The sequence below is a fragment of the Coregonus lavaretus genome (genome assembly GCF_964263955.1).
Source record: "Coregonus lavaretus genome assembly, chromosome: 25".
Lineage (NCBI taxonomy): Eukaryota > Metazoa > Chordata > Actinopteri > Salmoniformes > Salmonidae > Coregonus > Coregonus lavaretus.
In genome coordinates, this window is record NC_140012.1 from 2,980,678 (window position 1) to 3,002,320 (window position 21,643).

Here is a 21,643-nt window from a genome sequence, read left to right on the forward strand (position 1 = left end):
GGTTTTCTAAAGATAACCAGATTCACATTCCAGCTCAGGCTTCATCCGTACTACGACAGTGGATATTGCTCGTCCGCCTGCCGCTAACTCTAGCAGGCTTGTAACTGTGCGTGCATGTCACAAGTGGCTAGTCGAACGCTGAACTGTTCATTGAGACGATGCTGAAACATCAATCCATGGGCAAGTCAGTGCCACATTTTAATTAATTAAATCAAAATGAACAAAGTTATTTAGTAAATGACATACATAGACCTAAATGGAACAGTCGCTTCAATCATGTCTTCCATAATGGTGGTTTATTTCTGTTGGTTTGTTGCCATTTTTCTGTGTAACCATTCAGTCAAAGCCTAGGCCTAGTCATTCCTGTAATGGACTATCAAATCAATATAAGCATATAAATATCATACCCTTATAAAAATTTGTTTTACCCTATTCATTTATTGATGCTTATTTAGTGTGGTGCATTTAATGTCACCTCAAAATGAAATAATCACAACAGTTGCGGCAGGTAGCTTAGTGGTTAAGAGCGTTGTGCCAGTAACCGAAAGGACGCTGGTTCTAATCCCCGAGCCGACTAGGTGAAAAATCTGTCGATGTGCCCTTGAGCAAGGCACTTAACCCTAATTGCTCCTGTAAGTCGCTCTGGATAAGAGCGTCTGCTAAATGACAAAAAAAAAAAAAAGTTGCTAAATTGCCGCTATATCCGATTGAGTAGACTACACATCCCCTAGTAGTAGGCTTATGTCTTAATGATATATTTATTTGATCACCCTCCTTCATTGGGATTGCGGAAGTTTGCTCCTGCGCCTTCTATGTCCTCACACTGGGCCATTTGGTGCTGTTCTGTTTCTGTTCCAATCAGGTAAACATGCCAAGTGTGCTTTCCCGTTTGGTACACTGAGCCAATTCATTCTCATAGGTCAAAATGTGTTTCAGTTACAAAGACAATATCCCCTGGCTGCTATGCACAACAATAGATTGCCTCTGAATATTTTTGCTGACATCACAATCAAATACCAACAACAAGTAAAGAGGATTTGTCAATGGATTTCCCCCCGCTTAACTGGCTTGTTTGTTAAGCGTAATTATCCATCAATTACTGCTGAATTATAGGTAACAAATTGATAAGGGTATTACAGCATTTTTGGTAGATAGTCTTAACACTCCATTTGTTTCTCTCTCTAGCCTACATATTTAAACTGTTTGGTGTTTTTCCCTCTCCTCAGGGAGGCTGAGGGCTTCAAAGAGCAAGGAAATGCGTGCTATGTCAAGAAGGATTATTCTGAGGCATTTAACTACTACACAAAGGCCATTGGTGAGAATGCAACACTATCTTTGTACCCTAGTTTAAAACAAAACATGCTAGCCCGTAGCGTAGAGAGCAACCATGTAGGGACCTTTTTGAAGGATTCTCAAATTATATATTTTGTATTTAACTGGATCGTTAGAGACAATTCTCATTGACGACCAGTTTGTAAATTCAGCTAATACTATTTTATTTAGCTATTCAGACATGGTGATATGTTTCTCTGGAATTGTAGACTGTTGTTTCAAGGTGATTGACAAAGGCGTTACCTTTTTGTTTTTGACAGACGCATGTCCTAAAAACGCCAGTTACTATGGAAACCGGGCGGCCACCCTCATGATGCTGTGCCGCTTCCGAGAGGCCCTGGAGGACTCCCAGCAGGCCGTGCGGCTGGACGACTGTTTCATGAAGGTCAGAGTTCAGCCAGCTTGCTTCAGCGGCGTGACGCCATTGTAGAGTATAGGGTTGTCGCGATACCAGTATTACAATACTACATTTTCCTACTCTTGAGTCCTTTAAGAACCTACTTTATGTAAAATATGATGTGCTGTAACTTGGAAAATAAACAATTTTGGCTGTTTCCAATTAGGACTGTTTTCCTCAAGAAATTGAGACTGCTTCATGTTTTGTTTCCTTGACATGATACTTCTGAGTATTACAATTAGAGCCCGACCGATAAATCTTTTTGCCGATATTATCGGCTGATGTTGGCCTTTCACAGATATGTGTTGGTCTTCCGTTTTTAAAACGCCGATTATTGTACATGAATGAACAAAAAAATCCGCTAATCTGAGCATTTTCTGAAATCTTTGTATAATTTTTCCATGTTTGCCCTGAAGAGGGCTCTCAAAGTTTATATAAGCCTCTCACTGAACGTCATTCAGTAGGCAGCTGATGGCAAAGGGTTAATTGTGAACAGTAGTAGGTATGCTGGGTTGACGATGCCACCGCATTTGAAAAAGTAATTAATCAAAAGTAAATCAAACTGGCTATGTACACTTCACCCAAGCAAGTAGTCCTGTCCTCATCACATTTTCTCACTTCGCGAACATTAGCCGGCTAGCTAGCTAGCTAGCTAGCAAGTTATTTTAGCTAGCAGGCTGTGCTGCTAATGCGATAGCTAACTAGACTGGTGGCGAAAGTTATACAGTAACACTAGTTGCAGCTATTGTCTGCCTACTGTGTGTTGGGTTAGTTTTCTTTTTGATCTGCAAAAAACAAGACACCCCCGCTGATCTGTCATTCAGGCCATGTGCTGATGATGTGATTTAGATTGTTACTTGCTAGAACGAGTTGTGGCACAAATGAGTGCGGCAAGCATAAACGTTGTCGCGCTTGCCATACAGAGTTGAAATATCTAGCTAATACATTTTGTATTGAATAACATTGCTTGTGCTGTAATGATTTGAGACTTAGGCTTTGGTTAAAGATCAGTATAAATGCTTTAAAGTTTAGATGATAGTGTAGACTTTAGAAGAAGAGCGATGACTATCTGGTGATGATTCGGATACAACGTTGTCATCTCACTGCCTGTTCTTAAAGCGGCAGTACAACATTACAAGTGCAATTTCATATTTACATTGAGATTACATTTATTAATTCAGCCAGGGCATCTACCTACTGTACACTGCAGATGGTCCCTCCCATAGAGATTCTAATAATTTTTATAGTATTCTAATTACATTTAGCAGATGATCATATCCAGAGCGACTTACAGTTAGTGCATTCATCAACAACCATATATCTCAGTCATAGTAAGGACAGTTTTTCTCAAAGTATCTCAGCAAAGTCTGTGCTAGTAGGGGGGGTGGGGAAGTCAAGTGTGAGTGTTAGTTCACAATGGTCCCTCCCCTGTCTGTTTTGAGTGCTTTGTAATTGGCTTTATATTCCTAGAGGATAACTTTAGTTAAATCAGTTTTGCATAGGCCTACAAAAAATCTATATCATTGTTCACACCTTATTCATGTCTAGTAAGTAGTTGCAGATTTGTAGTTATTCACCATGTAAACTATGAAATGTATAGTAATGTTCTTAATGTTAATTTAAAAGGTTTGTGGCTAAAATGTCAGAAATCATCGTTTTAAAGTAGTCAATTGCAGCAGAATTTCTGCACAAAGCTCTACTTTTCATTCCAGCAATAAAAAATCCAATACTTTTGGCAGATATATCGGTAATTGGCACATTTTTTAAACCGGAATTGGTATTGGATCCAGAAATCCGTTATCGGTTGGGCTCTAATGATGATACTGGTATCGTGAAAACCCTATGTGGAGCACACCAACCCTTTAGTCATCCAGCAGCTTTAACCAGGAAGTATCTTCCCACCCACTGCACCACAGGGCCATCTGCGAGAGGGCAAGTGCCACTTGTCGTTGGGCAATGCCATGGCAGCCAGCCGCTGCTTTCAGAAGGTCCTGGAACTGGAGCCAAGCAACAGCCAGGCGCAGCAGGAGGTGGGTCCAAGTAACGTTGACGACCTTAAATGACCTGGGACTATTAGACAAATACTTATACGTGCATACCTAGATCTTCCCTCTCGTTTCCCATTGAACATTTACATTTGCTTCACTTGTTCTACTTTTTTAAATGTTGTTAAAGGCCTAGTGCTGCCAAAAATGTGATTTTCCTGTGTTTTTTATATATATATATATATATATATATATATATATATATATATATATACACACACACACATTTCCACACTATGAGGTTGGAATAATACTGTGAAATTGTGAACATTATGATAATGCCTTTTTAGTTTAAGTGCTGTTTGGAAGAAAAAAAACACCTGGAAATTCGGCCTTTTTGGTGGGATGGAGTTTTGGCCTGCCTGGTGACACCAGCTGGTAACTTAGTTAATAGGGCTGTGAGGGTAATGGAATTTTGGATGATGGTAATTGGCCAGCCAAATGAATGCGTTCACCCTAATAACCTATAGAATAGCAAAAATATTAATTGTTTTGACGTACATTTTCTTGTCTATGCTCCTGACTGCATGTGCTGCCATAGAATTAGAATGAATAGAACGGGCGTCCCCAGATCCATATATTTAGAGTTTTTGAATTTTTGAATTTCTCAGAGCATTGTTTAAATATTCCCCATGCAATGTTAATAGGGAGCTAACATGACTGCCATATGTTGTAGTCATTGTCTCACGTCAGATGGCGTCACTCCTCCGTGACGCTCGTCCCTCAACTGATCTGTCTTGAAGGACGTGGAACTCATATTCAAATGTGAATATTGATCATCCGCCATTGTTATTTTTTAAACATTGTTCTTAATTTTCTATATCACTGTGCTCTCGTATGACTCTCCAAGAAATAGGCAGAATAACTAGCTAAATTATTACAAACGTTGACCATGATTTAATAGTTTGCAATTGTGAGAAAATCAAAACAAAGCGGTGGCTATCTCCTGCACAAATTGCCAGTGCAGTGACTTGATCAGCTGTGTAGCTAACAACTGTTGTAGCTAACTTACTGACACAGTTGGCTAGCTAGTTAGCTAGCTCTTCCTTAACTGACATAAAAATCCATGCTTAGCCTGTTTAAATTACCCTGACGTTGTAGACATGCAGCCCCACAATTAAGAGGAACTGACTTTTATCAGAGATCCGTCCGTAGATCAGCATGTTTCTCCGCGATCGTATCATTGATTCTGTTGAGCATAGCCGTTGACTCTGGAGGCTATTGCAATGACTCATGGGAGAAGAACAGCTGCTTCATGAAAACTCATAATAATGTAAGCATTAGCTCTACTAGCTACAGTAGCTTGCTAGCTAGCTTTTGTTGGAAGATTCAACATTGTGTGTGCAGCACTAAATAGGTAGCTGGTTGGTTAGCAGCATCGTTTCAGTCAAAGATGATTTCAGTGTTGGACAAATGTATGGAATTATGCTATTGAAGCACAATAAACCTTAACTAGATGTGAAATAGTGCGACTAAGACTTCCTCACCCAAAAAAACATTCTTGACATATTTATTGTTTTAGCTTAGATTAATTCAGACAGTTTTGAGGCAGAAATGGGGTTCAGCAGACGATGTCAACTAGGTAATATTTTTTAACGTTATGACAGCCCATTGTAGCCAAACTACTTTTGATCTATCCCATTACCCTTTGCGAGATACGAGACTGATCAGTGCAGCCAGAATCGACGCGCTATCTGATGTAAGACAATGATGTTTTAGTGTTATGTAAATGCATCATAATGCTCATTCTAGACATTCCGTTTTATAGTATTTTTCTAAATATTCCCATGTAGTGTTAATGGGGAATTAACATGGCTGCCATAGAATGTTGAAGTGTCTCTGTGCGTTCGTAAATTCACTCTGGCTATCTACTCCGATTTCAGAGCACTCTGGTCTGTGTGTGCCAGAGCGAAGAATAACTGATGAATTTACAAACGCGCCACACCCGTTGAATATGACCTGTGTCAGTAAATGTCTGAAAATAAGTAATTAAATTGTTGCCAGCAGCACAGTTATAGTCACCAACACTCTAGATAACATGAAAACAGCCTAACCAGCTCTGCTAGGGCAAGTAAAATGGTCAGAGTGAGGTGTTCTCTCGTGTGTCTGGAAGTAGCTAGCAAGCAATTCAACTTTAGCCAGTTAGCTTGGGTGCTTGACTGCCGTTGTGAGGTCAGAACGCTCAGATCAACCCAACTTCTCAGCCGGAGCATCCAGTGTGAGCTCTGAACGCTCCGAGAGTGAAACACTCTGAATTTATTAACAGTCAATCTGACAACGCTCTGAATTTACGAACGCCCAGAGTGCACTCTGAGCGCACTCTGGCGCTCGAGAGTGAATTTACGAACACACCCTAAATACATGGCTCTGGGCGTCCCCATTCAAGTCAATGATGCCATAATGGGTGGACTGGCGGATATTGCAAGGAGCAAAGCAGGAAGTGTGCCCATTAGGGATGCAAATTTCGGTCAATTTTGCTGCTGACTAAGCAACCCTCATTAACCGGTCAACAAAGAATACATTTTTTCCAAAACAGTAAAATTACGTGACCAACAGACAATACAAAGCATGCATACAAGGATCTGACATTTTTCATTTAAGAGCTTAATGAAAACATGCAACAATAGCAAGCCTATCGTCTTACAGTCAAAAGGCTATATAGCCTATTATTGAACATGCAACTGTTGTAATGAAGCAGCAAATAAACATTATTTTCAAGCATTTGCTAAAATGCAATTCGAGGGGAAAACAACGTTCTAAACAGTGCACCTAATGTGAGCGCTTCCATATGTGACGGAGATGAACATCTCAAACTTAGAAAGAGGGGGAATCTAATAGCAACAACTAGGATGGGTTGCTAATATTACTAGGATTGTGCCTTCTTGCTTCTGGACAACTAAATAATGTTGATATGAAAACCAATAGAACAGGAGATAAATGCTGGTTAATGGCATGAGGAAGTCTTTATAAAAAAGATTGCTTCGACATTTCTATGGTTTGATTTTGGCTAGACTACTTTGAAGCAAGCGAATACATGCCTCATTATTTAAAGTAAAACGTTCAGGTTTCAAACAATACTGCTTCAAGCTCATATTGTAACGTGCTGATAGCCTGCCTACCGTTGATTTATAGCCTATGCACTCAAATTGTGAATGGGATGCGCACTTTAATTATGAGTTGAGATTGAGTAGTAATAGTCGCTTTCTTTTTTGCATTTAGTGTTGTTATTTGTTGCCCGATGACTGGGCTTATAAAAGCACACGTTTAACTCCAGTGTCAGTACTGCGCTCGCGCTGTCTGACAGGTGATAGGCCATTCCGCTCTTCAAACTAGGCTCTGTATGCTGTGGGCGTGTGATAAGGTAAATGACGACCCAAAAACAGTGAGGGAAAAAAGTATTTGATCCCCTGCTGATTTTGTACGTTTGCCCACTGACAAAGACATGATCAGTCTATAATTTTAATAGTAGGTTTATTTGAACAGTGAGAGACAGAATAACAACAAAAAAATTCAGAATTCTGTGTTTTTCACACTAAAAAATAAGAAATCTAGCTGTTTTTTGTAAAAGCAGATCTAAATACTTCTTATTTAAATTTATGCTCGGCATCAGACACATTTTGTGCTTCATTTGCACTTCTCCACTCAGATAAATACTTTTCTCGGTGTAGCCTACTTTTCTCCGGTAAATGCAAGATTAACTTCAAGCAAACATTAGAAAGTGTAGCTGGCTACATTCTTGCTATGATAAACATTAGAAATATGATGGCCATGCATTGTTTTTTTGCAAAGAAAGACCTTGCTTTTTCATTGTACGCTCATTTACTTGTGTGGCTGCTAGCCAACTAGCCTCTGTCATCTAATCAAAATGAAGCTATTTTCTGCCGAATGTGTTGCACTAATGTATTTTCTGTGAAGGAAAACTGTAGTTGCACGCCCCTGATCACTCTTGAAGCAAAAAACCACTGTTGACTTTCAATTTAAAACGCAGGTGTTTTGATGGTCTGCGTTTTAAAAATTCTGATCTCTAACGTGACTCCTGTACTTAATTGTTAACCAAAAATTATTTGATATTGAGATAGGAACTGCTGCATTGGGCTTTTAACGTTTTTTAATTGCTGCAAGTGCTTCAAATTTTGATTGTTTGTTGTATTCACCATCTTTCAGATATGTTTTTGGTTACGCGTTGCACAGCTCTGACTTGCATGTAAATCATGTCAATGGGAGCTGTGTGAGACGTCATGCATGTGTTTCTCAATTATTCCACCTGCTATATCATACTCTGTGTATCAATTTATATCAGTGTGATTTTGATTTGCTTGGTTTCTTTGTGCTTTGCAGCACAAAAATGCCACAGCAGTACTGGAGTACGAACGAATGGCAGAATTTGACTTCGAAAAGAGGGATTTCAGAAAGGCATGTTACCACACACACACACACACACACACACACACACACACACACACACACACACAGGCAGTCAACCCAGTTGTGAGATGGTAGCTGTTGTCTTCTCTGCTGCAGGTGGTGTACTGTATGGACAAGGCCCTGGGATTGGCGTCCACCTGCCATCGCTTCAAAATCCTCAAGGCTGAGTGTTTGGCCCTACTGGGCCGCTACCCGGAAGCCCAGTCTGTGGCCAGGTACAAACCAATCAGGCACTAATGTGGGGCAAGAAGGAGTGGAAGTTAGGAGGATTATCCAACCAAGCTCTTCACCAGGACATTTGTTTCATATTTTAAAGACAGGTTTTATAAATGTGGTGCTATACACTGCAGTGAATTCGGAAAGTATTCAGACCCCTTGACTTTTTCCACATTTTGTTACGTTACAGCCTTATTCTACAAGTGATTTAAATTAATGTTTTTCCTCATCAATCTACACACAGTACCCCATAATGACAGAAAACCGCAAAAAAAAAGTGTTTGCACATTTAGAACAAATTAAAAACTGTAATAACTTATTTACGTAAGTATTCAGACCCTTTGCTCTGAGGTTTGAAATTGAGCTCAGTCGCATCCTGTTTCCATTGATCATCCTTGAGATATTTCTACAACTTGATTGGAGTCCACCTGTGGTCAATTCAATTGATTGGACCTGATTTGGAAAGGAACACACCTGTCTATATAAGGTCCCACACTTGACAGTGCATGTCAGAGAAAAGAACCAAGCCATGAGGTCGAAAGAATTGTCCGTAGAGCTCCGGGACAGGGTTGTGTCGAGTCACAGATCTGGGGAAGGGTACCAAAACATTTCTGCAGCATTGAAGGTCCCCAAGAACACAGCCAAGACAACACAGGAGTGGCTTTGGGACAAGTCTCTGAATGTCCTTGAGTGGCCCAGCCAGAGCCTGGACTTGAACCCGATCAATCATCTCTTGAGAGACCTGAAAATAGCTGTGCAGCAACGCTCCCCATCCAACCTGACAGAGCTTGAGAGGATCTGCAGAGAAGAATGGGAGAAATTCCCCAAAACAGGTGTGCCAAGCTTGTAGCGCTGCCAAAGGTGCTTCAACAAAGTACAGAGTAAAGGGTTTGAATACTTATGTAAATGTGATATTTCATTTTTTTATTTTTAATATATTTGCAAAGAGAAATCTAAATACCAGTTTTTGCTTTTTCATCATTTGGTATTGAGTGTAGATTGTTGTTTTTTTCCCCCTCATCAATGTAGTCAATTTTAGAATAAGGCTTTAACGAAACAAAATGTGGGTAAAGTCAAGGGGTCAGAATACTTTCCAAATACAGTGCATGCATATATATACGTACACTTTTGGTCATGTAGTGCATTTGTTTTCTTAAGCTGTAATGGGATGTTTGTAATTTTTTATGGGTTATCAACTTTTTTAACTGTGGAATTTCACTTTAGACACTTTTTTTTTTTTTTTTATGGGTGACTAACATGAGTAAAAAAAATTATTACAAAATCCCCAGAAAAATTGCCTTCATGACGAGGCTTCTTTTGACCTCGTTTTCATGTTTGCGCCAATTTGGGGAATATCAAAGTCAGGTTCTTTGTCTTATGAATCTTGTATTTTCTCTCCCAGCGATATATTGCGAATGGACTCGACCAACGGAGACGCTCTATATGTGCGCGGCCTGTGTCTGTACTACGAGGACTGCATCGACAAAGCTGTGCAGTTCTTCGTCCAAGCGCTGCGCATGGCCCCAGACCACGGGAAGGCTCGGCTAGCTTGCAGAGTGAGTCACTCAACTTGCGCCTGTACTTATTTTACCCTTTTTTTTTCTTTCTATCGCGCATTGGGGCGCATGTTGTGGGACGTTTTAAAGTAATCCCGGCCTGCTAATTATTGTTTTGATAACAGCCTTGTTCAGTCCTGTTACATACATTAGCTAGCTAACAACCTGGTAACTTGCCCAGCAGACCTAGGCTATAGGCACATATTTGGATGGTACAGGAAGAAAGCTAAAAGGATAGCTACTGAAAGAGATGTGCTTCAAAGATATGATTCATATAGGCCTAATGTAAGCATAAGCTATATATATCTTCATAAAAAATTAGGACGCTATGCCACTCTGATGACCCCCCCCCGCTTGGTATCATTATACTATTTACTATTTGGCCTGGTATTGTATTGTGAGTAAAATGTTGGTATCGTGACAACACTGCTTGATCAGTACTGTAGCCCGCGAATTGAGTTATACTGCACCTGACATACTGATTCAATGTGGTTGATATCTATCTAAAATCAGAATGCCAAAGCTTTGAAAGCCAAGAAGGAGGAGGGCAACAAAGTGTTCAAGGACCGCAACTTTGAGGCAGCCTACCGGCTCTACTCGGAGGCCCTGGCGATAGACCCCAACAACATCAAAACCAACGCCAAGCTCTACTGCAACAGGGGCACCGTCGGGGCTAAGGTGAGAACCTCAACTGGAATGCTCTAGAACAAGGTAGCGTGAAAACGTTGCAGAATTAAGTGTTTCATATTGGGCAAGTTCAGGTAGTACCTCATCTCAAAACGTGTTCTCCCAATTTATGGAATCCTAGACAGGACTGGTGAAGTACTTTTGTAAAAATCCTGAATGTACATAATTGCCAGACGTTAAATAATACCATAAATGAAAGGGAATCCCAGATGTCACATGGGGTCAAAATCTGAAGCACTACCAAATTTGGTGATGAGGTTAAGTGCAGTTCTAAGGTAGAGGGAGGAGACGCAGCAAGATGAAACTGGGCCCAGAATCTGCACATTTTCTCAGAGAAACATCAGATATCAATTCAGTTTTCTGTTCCCAAAACTAGAATCTGTTACAAACTGTTGTAGGGACCAGAAGTTGGAGCATCCTTAAGGGCAGGAGGCAGCATGATCCAGTGCAAAATAGTGTCCAGTTTATTCACACTGAAAAGGTGGTTCCAGTTGAAGAAATAATATGGCATACAAAATGTGGAAAAGGTAATGGGGTCTGAATACTTACTGTGTGTGTGTATATATACAGTACCTTTGGAAAGTATACAGACCTCTTGACTTTTACCACATTTTGTTACGTTACAGCCGTATTCTAAAATGGATTTAAAAAATAAATAATCCTCAGCAATCTACACACAATACCCCATAATGACAAAGCTCACACATCTCACATAGCAGAGCTAGCACATACCCATTACACCTGTGTGCTGTAGTTATCTTTATACCCATGGCCCCTCCCTATGGACCATACCATTTCCATGGAGCTCTATACCCAAATTTGACATTAAATGTAAGAGGTAGGGATGTGCATCTTTCCCTTTCAAGACGATTCGATACGTGGGCTTTGATATAATACAGGAATGATATGTTTCACGTTTTAGAATCATTGCGATTTGGTGTGATTTAGAAAACGAAACGATGCAATGCCATACGATTCGTTGTACTAACATTTGTTGCTTAAACATATTCATTTTCCATTCTAAATTAAAATCTGCTGCTGATGGAGCTCATGACCTGGGCCTTTCTAAGCTGGATCTGTCTGAGCTGACTTCTGTCGTGTGTGTGTCTGGCGATTTTAGCATGTACATTTTGGTGGGGCAAACTCAAACAATTTTTTTAGATGCTTGCCAGCAAAGCCACTACACAACACACAACTTAACAATACATGAATTGCACTATAACGGTGACAAACGGTGCCCTCAAACTGTTAGGGCCTACATAAAGCTGTCCCAACAGCAGAGCTTTCTTTTCAGCACCATGGCGTGAATTCTAACCACTGCTACACCTGGCTATCAGGGAGCCTTGTCTGGCAGCGAAACAGTTAATTCAGCATCATTTACTGCCTTTTTAAAAAACATAGCTGATATGGCTGACCTGCTTAAACAAATGTGTTTTCTACGGACAATTGAGATGTACAAACTATGGCCTAACGGGACGACGAGAGGATGAGTCAATCCGTAATTTTGATTAAGACGGTAATGAGCGAGCTAGGACGAACGTAGTCAATATAACTATTTGTTCAGCACTTTTGAAATGTACAGCAAAATAATTCAGAACTTGGCCCATCCTTACAGTATTCTCCCATGTACACCAAGTCAGAACCGTAGGATAAATAAAGGGGGGCATTTAAGCAGGCAATGTAGCCTGTTGTTTTTTGTCCCCCCACTTTGGTTCTGGAAACACCATCACCCACACATTTCTGCAGATTGTGTTTGAGCTAGTAATGTATCAATATTTATCGTTTACAAATTATACTGAACAAAAATATAAGTGCAACATGTAAAGTGTTGGTCCCATGTTTCCTGAGCTGCAATAAAAGATTCAAGACATTTTCCAGACGCACAAAAAGCTTATTTCTCTCAAATGTGCACAAATTTGTCGGCATCCCTGTTAGTGAGCATGTATCCTTTGCCAAGATAATCCATCCACCTGACTGGTGTGGTATATCAAGAAGCTGATTAAACAGCATGATCATTACACAGGTGCACCTTGTACTGGGTACAATAAAAGGCCACTCTAAAATGTACAGTTTTGTCACACAACAAAATGCCATAGATGTCAAGTTTTGAGGGACCGTGCAATTGGCATGCTGACTGCAGGAATGTCCTCCGGAGCTGTTGCCAGAGAATTGAATGTTCATTTCTCTACCATAAGCCTCCTCCAACATCATTTTAGAGAATTTGGCAGTACGTCCAACCGGCCTCACAACCGCAGACCACCTGGAACAACGCCAGCCCAGGACTCAGTTATGACTATCATAAACTTTATTTACATTTACATTTTAGTCATTTAGCAGACGCTCTTATCCAGAGCGACTTAGTTAGTGAGTGCATACATTTTCCATTATCTGATCAACATCTAGCCTGCAGCATCGCTTGTTTCGTAGTCTGCTGAGCATCTTCAAGGATGCAATCCACGTGAATTGTGTAGATCTGTAAAAAAAAAAGAACGTGTGTGTGGGGGGGTCTGACAAAGTGGACAGACGCAGTGTATCACCCATTGAGAGATGAGTGCTTCATCCAATTTCACGTGTGGTAGTTGCCGCCACTCCAAATAAATATGATGGTAAAATGATTTGTCTTACATGTTTTTAAAGAAGTTGTTCTTTGAGAACCAACAATCACCAAAATAAAAACTAGACAGTCGGGAGATTCTAAAATTCCAAAATATGTCATGGCATGGGGCCCCCATTGATTTAGTTATGAGTCACTCGGATAGCATAAGAACACGGCATAAGCCATGGAAAAATGTGTAGAATTGCATGAAAATTAACTTTAAAATCACAACCTTTTGTCTCTGCGGTCAAGAGGGCCTCTAAAATATCGTGATACTTGGCCTGGTATCACATTGTTAGTAAAATGTTAGTACATTTTCTTTCAATTTACACTTATTTTTTTCACGTGTTTCCTGGCAAAAAGAAAAAAACAAAAACGTTTTTGCCCTCACCAGTTTGCATCCCTGATCATGATCTACTTTTACATAATGATGTTCAGTGGCTAAGCAAAGGTGGTGATGCTCTCGAGAGCAGCCTATGTGAGCTTAGGGAGGAGAAAGTTGCTTTTCTCTGCGATTTGCCGTTACAAGAAAGCGAAACTGCTTAATGATTAGTTCGTATCAGATGTTTGTTTTTTACTAACATCCTCAAGGAATTGAATGGACTTAATTTGGGACTGCATGGGAGGGATAAAACAGTTATTGACATAATTGAAAAAACTGACTTCTTTTCAAAATACTGTTATTTTCTCCAAACAAAACGCTCCATTTTCCTACACTGCGCAACTATATTCAGTCATCAGTACAGATCACTCCCGTGATGTCAGGCTTTTAAGATAAACTGAAAGCTAACTTTGCAACGAGATTTGATGAGTTTAAGTCCCCACAGAGGTGGTGCAGTTTGTTATAGAGACCTGTTCTCTACTTATGCGGGGGAGAGAGACTTCTCCACAAAAACGAGTCAACTGAGATATGCCATGCATAAAATGTTTGTTTCCTATGTGTAAAAAAAATGAACAAAAGAAGACAGAAAATAAAGAAATAGAACAGAATGTGATGCTGGTCATCTGAGATATGCCATGCATAAAAGGTTTCCTATGTGTAAATAAAAACAAAAGATGAAGCTATGTATGTAAAATGGACAGGAAAGTAGAAATGTATTAATGTGATGCAGGTCAACTGTGTTCCATTATTTAAACAATTTGATGCACTGAATTAGGCTAATCTTAAAGCACTAAAAATGAACTTTTAGCAACATTTAATTTTAATAAAAGTTATTTATAAGATAATTATGTTTGTGCATTTGTTTTTTATACCGGTCTCAGGAAGAGTAATCCCATGTAGAAAATGTCTGGCCCCCATCTAAATTATATTTTTTAAATATCTGGATCCAGTAAGAATATAGTTGAAATAGCCCTGATATACACTGATTTGTTTAAAGCAAAGCTACCAAAAATATTGCTGATGGTGAACCTGAACAATCAAAATAGAATATATTGTAAGCCCCATTCTGTAGGTATAGCCAGATGAGTTGTCTCCAGTAGCTTACTTTTATTAAGATAAAACACCCTTTTAAACAGAGCATAGATGATAATAACCTAGCAAATTATATAAACTCAGCAAAAAAAGGCAGGGGCCCCTTTTTCAGGACCCTGTCTTTCAAAGATAATTTGTAAAAATCCAAATAACTTCACAGATCTTCATTGTAAAGGGTTTAAACACTGTTTCCCATGCTTGTTCAATGAACCATGTTCAATTAATGAACATGCACCTTTGGAACGGTCGTTAAGACACTAACAGCTTACAGACGGTAGGCAATTAAGGTCACAGTTATGAAAACATAGGACACTAAAGAGGCCTTTCTACTGACTCTGAAAAACACCAAAAGAAAGATGCCCTGGTTCCCTGCTCATCTGCGTGAACGTGCCTTAAGCATGCTGCAAGGAGGCATGAGGACTGCAGATGTGGCCAGGGCAATAAATTGCAATGTCCGTACTGTGAGATGCCTAAGACAGCGCTACAGGGAGACAGGACGGACAGCTGATTGTCCTCGCAGTGGCAGACCACGTGTAACAACACCTGCACAGGATCGGTACATCTGAATATCACACCTGCGGGACAGGTACAGGATGGCAACAACTGCCCGAGTTACACCAGGATCCCTCCATCAGTGTTCAGACTGTCCGCAATAGGCTGAGAGAGGCTGGACTGCAGGCTTGTAGGCCTGGTGTAAGGCAGGTCCTCACCAGACATCACTGGCAACAACGTCGCCTATGGGCACAAACCCACCGTCGCTGGACCAGACAGGACTGGCAAAAAGTGCTCTTCACTGACGTGTCACGGTTTTGTCTCACCAGGGGTGATGGTCGGATTCGCGTATATCGTCGAAGGAATGAGTGTTACACCGAGGCCTGTACTCTGCCGCAGGATCGATTTGGAGGTGGAGGGTCCGTCATGGTCTGGGGCGGTGTGTCACAGCATCATTGGACTGAGCTTGTCATTGCAGGCAATCTCAACACTGTGAGTTACAGGGAAGACATCCTCCTCCCTCATGTGGTACTCTTCCTGCAGGCTCATCCTGACATGACCCTCCAGCATGACAATGCCACCAGCCATACTGCTCGTTCTTTGCGTGATTTCCTGCAAGACAGGAATGTCAGTGTTCTGACATGGCCAGCGAAGAGCCCGGATCTCAATCCCATTGAGCACGTCTGGGACCTGTTGGATCGGCGGGTGAGGGCTAGGGCCATTGCCCCCCCAGAAATGTCCGGGAACTTGCAGGTGCCTTGGTGGAAGAGTGGGGTAACATCTCACAGCAAGAACTGGCAAATCTGGTGCAGTCCATGAGGAGGAGATGCACTGCAGTACTTAATGCAGCTGGTGGTCACACCAGATACTGACTTATTTTTTGTTTTGAACCCCCCCCCTTTGTTCAGGGACACATTATTCAATTTCTGTTAGTCATATGTCTGTGGAACTTGTTCGGTTTGTCTGTTGTTGAATCTTGTTATGTTCATACAAATATTTACACATGTTAGGTTTGCTGAAAATAAACGCAGTTGACAGTAAGAGGACGTTTCTTTTTTTGCTGAGTTTAGGTTGTCACTCGACTAATAAAGCCTAATATAATGCAAGCCATTTTAACATTTGAATGCTGAAGGTGCAGATGTGCAAGATCAGGAACATGCCGCCTACCTCGCGTTGGTCAAATCTAATCAAATTGTATTTGTCACATGCGCCGAATACAACAGGTGTAGACCTTACAGTGAAATGCTTACTTACAAGCCCTTAACCAACAATGCAGAAAAAATAAGTTAAGTAAACAATAGAAAAGCAAAAAATAAAAGCAGTAAAATAACAGTAGCGAGGCTATATACAGGGGGTACCGGTACAGAGTCAATGTGCTGGGGCACCGGTTAGTCAAGGTAATTGAGGTAGTATGTACAGTGAGGGGAAAAAAGTATTTGATCCCCTGCTGATTTTGTACGTTTACCCACTGACAAAGACATGATCAGTCTATAATTTTAATGGTAGGTTTATTTGAACAGTGAGAGACAGAATAACAACAAAAACATCCAGAAAAACGCATGTCAAAAATGTTATAAATTGATTAGCATTTTAATGAGGGAAATAAGTATTTGACCCCTCTGCAAAACATGACTTAGTACTTGGTGGCAAAACCCTTGTTGGTAATCACAGAGGTCAGACGTTTGTTGTAGTTGCCACTCCTCTTTGCAGATCTTCTCCAAGTCATTAAGGTTTCAAGGCTGACGTTTGGCAACTCGAACCTTCAGCTCCCTCCACAGATTTTCTATGGGATTAAGGTCTGGAGTCTGGCTAGGCCACTCCAGGACCTTAATGTGCTTCTTCTTGAGCCACTCCTTTGTTGCCTTGGCCGTGTGTTTTGGGTCATTGTCATGCTGGAATACCCATCCACGACCCATTTTCAATGCCCTGGCTGAGGGAAGGAGGTTCTCACCCAAGATTTGACGGTACATGGCCCCGTCCATCGTCCCTTTGATGCGGTGAAGTTGTCCTGTCCCCTTAGCAGAAAAACACCCCAAAGCATAATGTTTCCACCTCCATATTTGACGGTGGGGATGGTGTTCATGGGGTCATAGGCAGCATTCCTCCTCCTCCAAACATGGCGAGTTGAGTTGATGCCAAAGAGCTCGATTTTGGTCTCATCTGACCACAACACTTTCACCCAGTTGTCCTCTGAATCATTCAGATGTTCATTGGCAAACTTCAGACGGGCCTGTATATGTGCTTTCTTGAGCAGGTGGACCTTGCGGGCGCTGCAGGATTTCAGTCCTTCACGGCGTAGTGTGTTACCAATTGTTTTATTGGTGACTATGGTCCCAGCTGCCATGAGATCATTGACAAGATCCTCCTGTGTAGTTCTGGGCTGATTCCTCACCGTTCTCATGATCATTGCAACTCCACGAGGTGAGATCTTGCATGCAGCCCCAGGCCGAGGGAGATTGACAGTTATTTTGTGTTTCTTCCATTTGCGAATAATCGCACCAACTGTTGTCACCTTCTCACCAAGCTGCTTGGCGATGGTCTTTTAGCCCATTCCAGCCTTGTGTAGGTCTACAATCTTGTCCCTGACAACCTTGGAGCGCTCTTTGGTCTTGGCCATGGTGGAGAGTTTGGAATCTGATTGATTGCTTCTGTGGACAGGTGTCTTTTATACAGGTAACAAGCTGAGATTAGGAGCACTCCCTTTAAGTGTGTGCTCCTAATCTCAGCTCGTTACCTGTATAAAAGACACCTGGGAGCCAGAAATCTTTCTGATTAAGAGGGGGTCAAATACTGATTTCCCTCATTAAAATGTAAATCAATTTATAACATTTTTGACATGCGTTTTTCTGGATTTTTTTGTTATTCTGTCTCTCACGGTTCAAATAAACCTACCATTAAAATTATAGACTGATAATTTCTTTGTCAGTGGGCAAACGTACAAAATCAGCAGGGGATCGAACACTTTTTTCCCTCACTGTACATGTAGGTATAATTAAAGTGAATATGTATAGATAATAAAGAAGAAGTAGTAGTAGTACATTCCTGGCTTAATCTCTAAGCGGGAATACTTTAAATTAACAAATATACATTTTATAATACTGCTTCTGTAGGCCAACAGGCAGCAAAACGTATTACTTATGGACCTGCGCACGCTCCCACTACGCATGGACATGCCAACAATGACCGACACGGAGCTCTGAGGCACACAAATTACCAACATAGGAAACATTTTAATATATGGAAATAAACAAACTTCTTTCTCTTCAGTGTTGCGAGCGTTCATGTGCACCTAAACATCGCATCCACTTGGAGGATAGCAAAAGGATAAATTACTGAAACTGAAATGCGCCATTATGCAACTTGACCAAACATTTCCTCAACACATGATTAGAGTTAAAGAACAACAATTATATACATTTATCCTAAATGTAATTACTGGATATATGGGAAAAACATGAATGCGCCAAACCATTTATAAGGGGAATTAAATAATGTGCGTTCATGACGAGAGCGGCTGAGTCCGCTTCGTCACACGAACAGAGCGCACATTTTGTAGAATTGAACCTTTGCCAAGTTGTAAAAAATTGCATTGTTTAGGAGTGCAAAGGCGAATTCAAGTTCTTGCTCACACGTACTTCAGAGAGTAGACCTTCCCTAACGGAAATATGCAAATACATGCTAAAATCTGCCAATAGGATCTCACTAGCTCCTGCTTGGCTCAGCCTTCCTCCTTGCTTGTTCTGCCCAATGTGTCTCATCAGTTCTCATTGTAAAAGGCCCATCTGGCCCATCTTGGGGTTAGTTAAAAGTACATTTGATAATACTTTACGTATGTTAGTAATCCAAGCTAGATTCTGGAAGTTGAGTTCCTAATAGTTTGAAACGCATGCCATCTGTTCATTTTGCATCTTTCCTTCCTCTCCTTCAGCTGAAGAAACCTGATCAAGCCATCGAAGATTGCACAAGTGCAATAAAGTTGGACGACACGTATATCAAGGCCTATTTGAGACGAGCCCAGTGGTAAGCTATGAAAAAGTACTAATAACAGGTGTCTCAGACTTGGAGCAATAATCAGCAATCACGTCGTTGAGATCTCCAATGGTGGGTGTTTCATTCAAACAGCTTACATGAGGGCAGTTTTGTTGTTAGCCAAAGCTTGCTAGCTAGAGCTACCCTCTCCTGATTGGCTGTGGCGTTGTCGCGTTGCTGAAATTTGCGCAATATTGTGACATTTTCAATTCTGGTCGCTAGCTCTCTTGTCGCCGACCGTTAAGTCGTTGTGTGTGTCCTCTTGTTTCCCCCTTCCATTGAAAATGACTGGTCGCTGGTAGCTACGTTGCTGAATATCGCTTCCAAGTTTGAGCCCACTGTAAGCGATGCACTGAGACTCATTGCCTCTTGACTCTGAGACAGTGAGACACTTGACTCTGCGTGTGTTTTCTGCAGTTATATGGACATCGAACAGTATGAAGAAGCTGTACGGGACTATGAAAAGGTCTATCAGACAGAGAAGACAAAAGGTAAGTTGGGATTGCAACCAGACTTTACTTCATAGTCACCAGTGAAAAAATAATGGCAGAGATTGAACAGTATTCGTTTTCTTTCCTGTCAACTTTTTCACTCTGTTCTTGATGGTGATGGTTGATACGTTACTGCATTTGTTCATTAGGGAGAATTTTCTCACTTTTGTTCACTCTCTTCTCTCTTTCCCTCTGTATAGAACACAAGCATCTCTTGAAGACAGCTCAGTTGGAACTGAAGAAGAGCAAACGGAAAGATTACTACAAGGTGCTGGGGGTGGGAAAGAATGCCACAGAAGATGAGATTAAGAAGGCCTATCGGAAACGGGCCCTCATGCACCACCCAGGTACACAGACACACACACACACACACACACACACAGGCAACACCATTGAGGAGTAAGACTTCCGACCTGGGTTCAAATAATATTTATATTATTTCCATTGCTCCAGGCAGGCTCAATCAAAGTCCACATTTGTAAAAGAAAACCAACACTATAGAATAGATACTTTATTGTCCATTGGTTAGAATGGATATGTGTCTTCTGCCTTTCCCAACAACCCCAGATATAGACTTGCACATTGAGAGGCGCAGGGTCAGCCGCAGTGCAGCACCCCTGGATGGAGAGCAATTGTGCCTTGCTCAAGGGCACAACGGCAGGAGATGGTATATGGGATCAGAGAGAAGCCTTTCCCATTTCCATTTTTGTGTCGTTGAGAAATACCAGCTGCAACGCAACGGTCAAGTAAAGACTTCTAATTTTCTAACAGATGTTTTCTGTTTGCCGGTCAGATCGTCACAGTGCGGCCACGCCAGAGGTACAGAAGGAGGAGGAGAAGAAGTTTAAAGAGGTGGGCGAGGCCTTCACCGTGCTCTCTGACCCCAAGAAGAAGACTCGCTACGACTGCGGCCACGACCTGGAGGACGACAGCAATAATATGGGAGGTCAGTAACCACCGATCTAGGATCAGATTGCATTATCCTAACCTTAAACACTACCCCAACACCACCCATAACCACTGATTTAGGATAATATTACCTTACCCAAAATCCTAGTCCTAACCATTTCACTACCCCTAACGACAGGTCTAGGATCAGATATCATCCCCCTTAACCTCGTCCACTAACCGGCTCTTTCTCTTTCGACCCGTCTGGTTTCACAGCATTTCAGAAAGGGACTTGAATGGAGCCTATGGCAGGAGTGGGAAAACCTGCCGCTGGATTTTTATTGGCTGATCTCTGTCCATCAACATCTAGCATAACCCTTAGAACCTCCCCTCTACATTGTTGGTTTCAAAGCGCGAGCAGGGCAATTGATTTAGGCTAAATAAGGAAGTGAGTTCGGAAAGTATGCACCTTAGAACTAGTTTTCACATATAAACGTTATATGCCCAAACTCAGAATCAATTGGGCTTCCTAAATATAATATTGTTGCTGTGATAGAAAATGTATTTTTATTGGTGATTTTCTGCATAAAAAAAAAATCCTATCTAATACAGCTGTAGCAGGCTCTCTTTCTCTCCCGCGTTGATCTTAACCCACGCCCCTTTCAAGTCCCACTTTGTTGTACAGTGTTTCTGGCTCTATATGCGGTAGCAATTGAGCCTGGGGACGAGGTTACATCCCCCTCAAACCTCACATTAAACACTACCCGAACACTTCCCCTAACCACTTCTAGGATCAGATTACCTTACCCTTGGTCCTAACCATAACCACTAAGGGGAATAATGCAATACTGGCCATAGATCAGCGTTGGCATCCTCACTCTGAGTCAATCTAAATGTAATTATGATCGAACTGTGCGAGAAATGGAATAGCCATTTTTAAACGTCTATTCCCAGTGCAGTCTTTGAAACACCAATAAAGGTTTATTTTGATGTGTTGATGTAACTGAATTGGGTG

At 41.2% G+C, this 21,643-nt stretch overlaps 1 protein-coding gene across 2 annotated transcripts in view; it reads left to right on the forward strand.

Moving 5' to 3' along the window:
- Window positions 1-21,643, forward strand: part of LOC311101014 (dnaJ homolog subfamily C member 7-like) — a 41,935-nt gene that overhangs the window by 14,297 nt on the left and 5,995 nt on the right. For both annotated transcript variants that reach the window (XR_014609869.1, XM_084142021.1), the window contains exons 2-12: window positions 1,227-1,315; window positions 1,593-1,717; window positions 3,646-3,759; window positions 8,113-8,187; window positions 8,296-8,414; window positions 9,818-9,971; window positions 10,485-10,649; window positions 19,149-19,240; window positions 19,667-19,740; window positions 19,941-20,087; window positions 20,534-20,686. Coding sequence is in view for 1 of the 2 variants with exons in the window: in XM_084142021.1 (XP_083998147.1) it covers window positions 1,227-1,315; window positions 1,593-1,717; window positions 3,646-3,759; window positions 8,113-8,187; window positions 8,296-8,414; window positions 9,818-9,971; window positions 10,485-10,649; window positions 19,149-19,240; window positions 19,667-19,740; window positions 19,941-20,087; window positions 20,534-20,686 (1,307 nt within the window). In the remaining variant the exon portion in view is untranslated. The remainder of the gene's footprint in view (window positions 1-1,226; window positions 1,316-1,592; window positions 1,718-3,645; window positions 3,760-8,112; window positions 8,188-8,295; window positions 8,415-9,817; window positions 9,972-10,484; window positions 10,650-19,148; window positions 19,241-19,666; window positions 19,741-19,940; window positions 20,088-20,533; window positions 20,687-21,643) is intronic.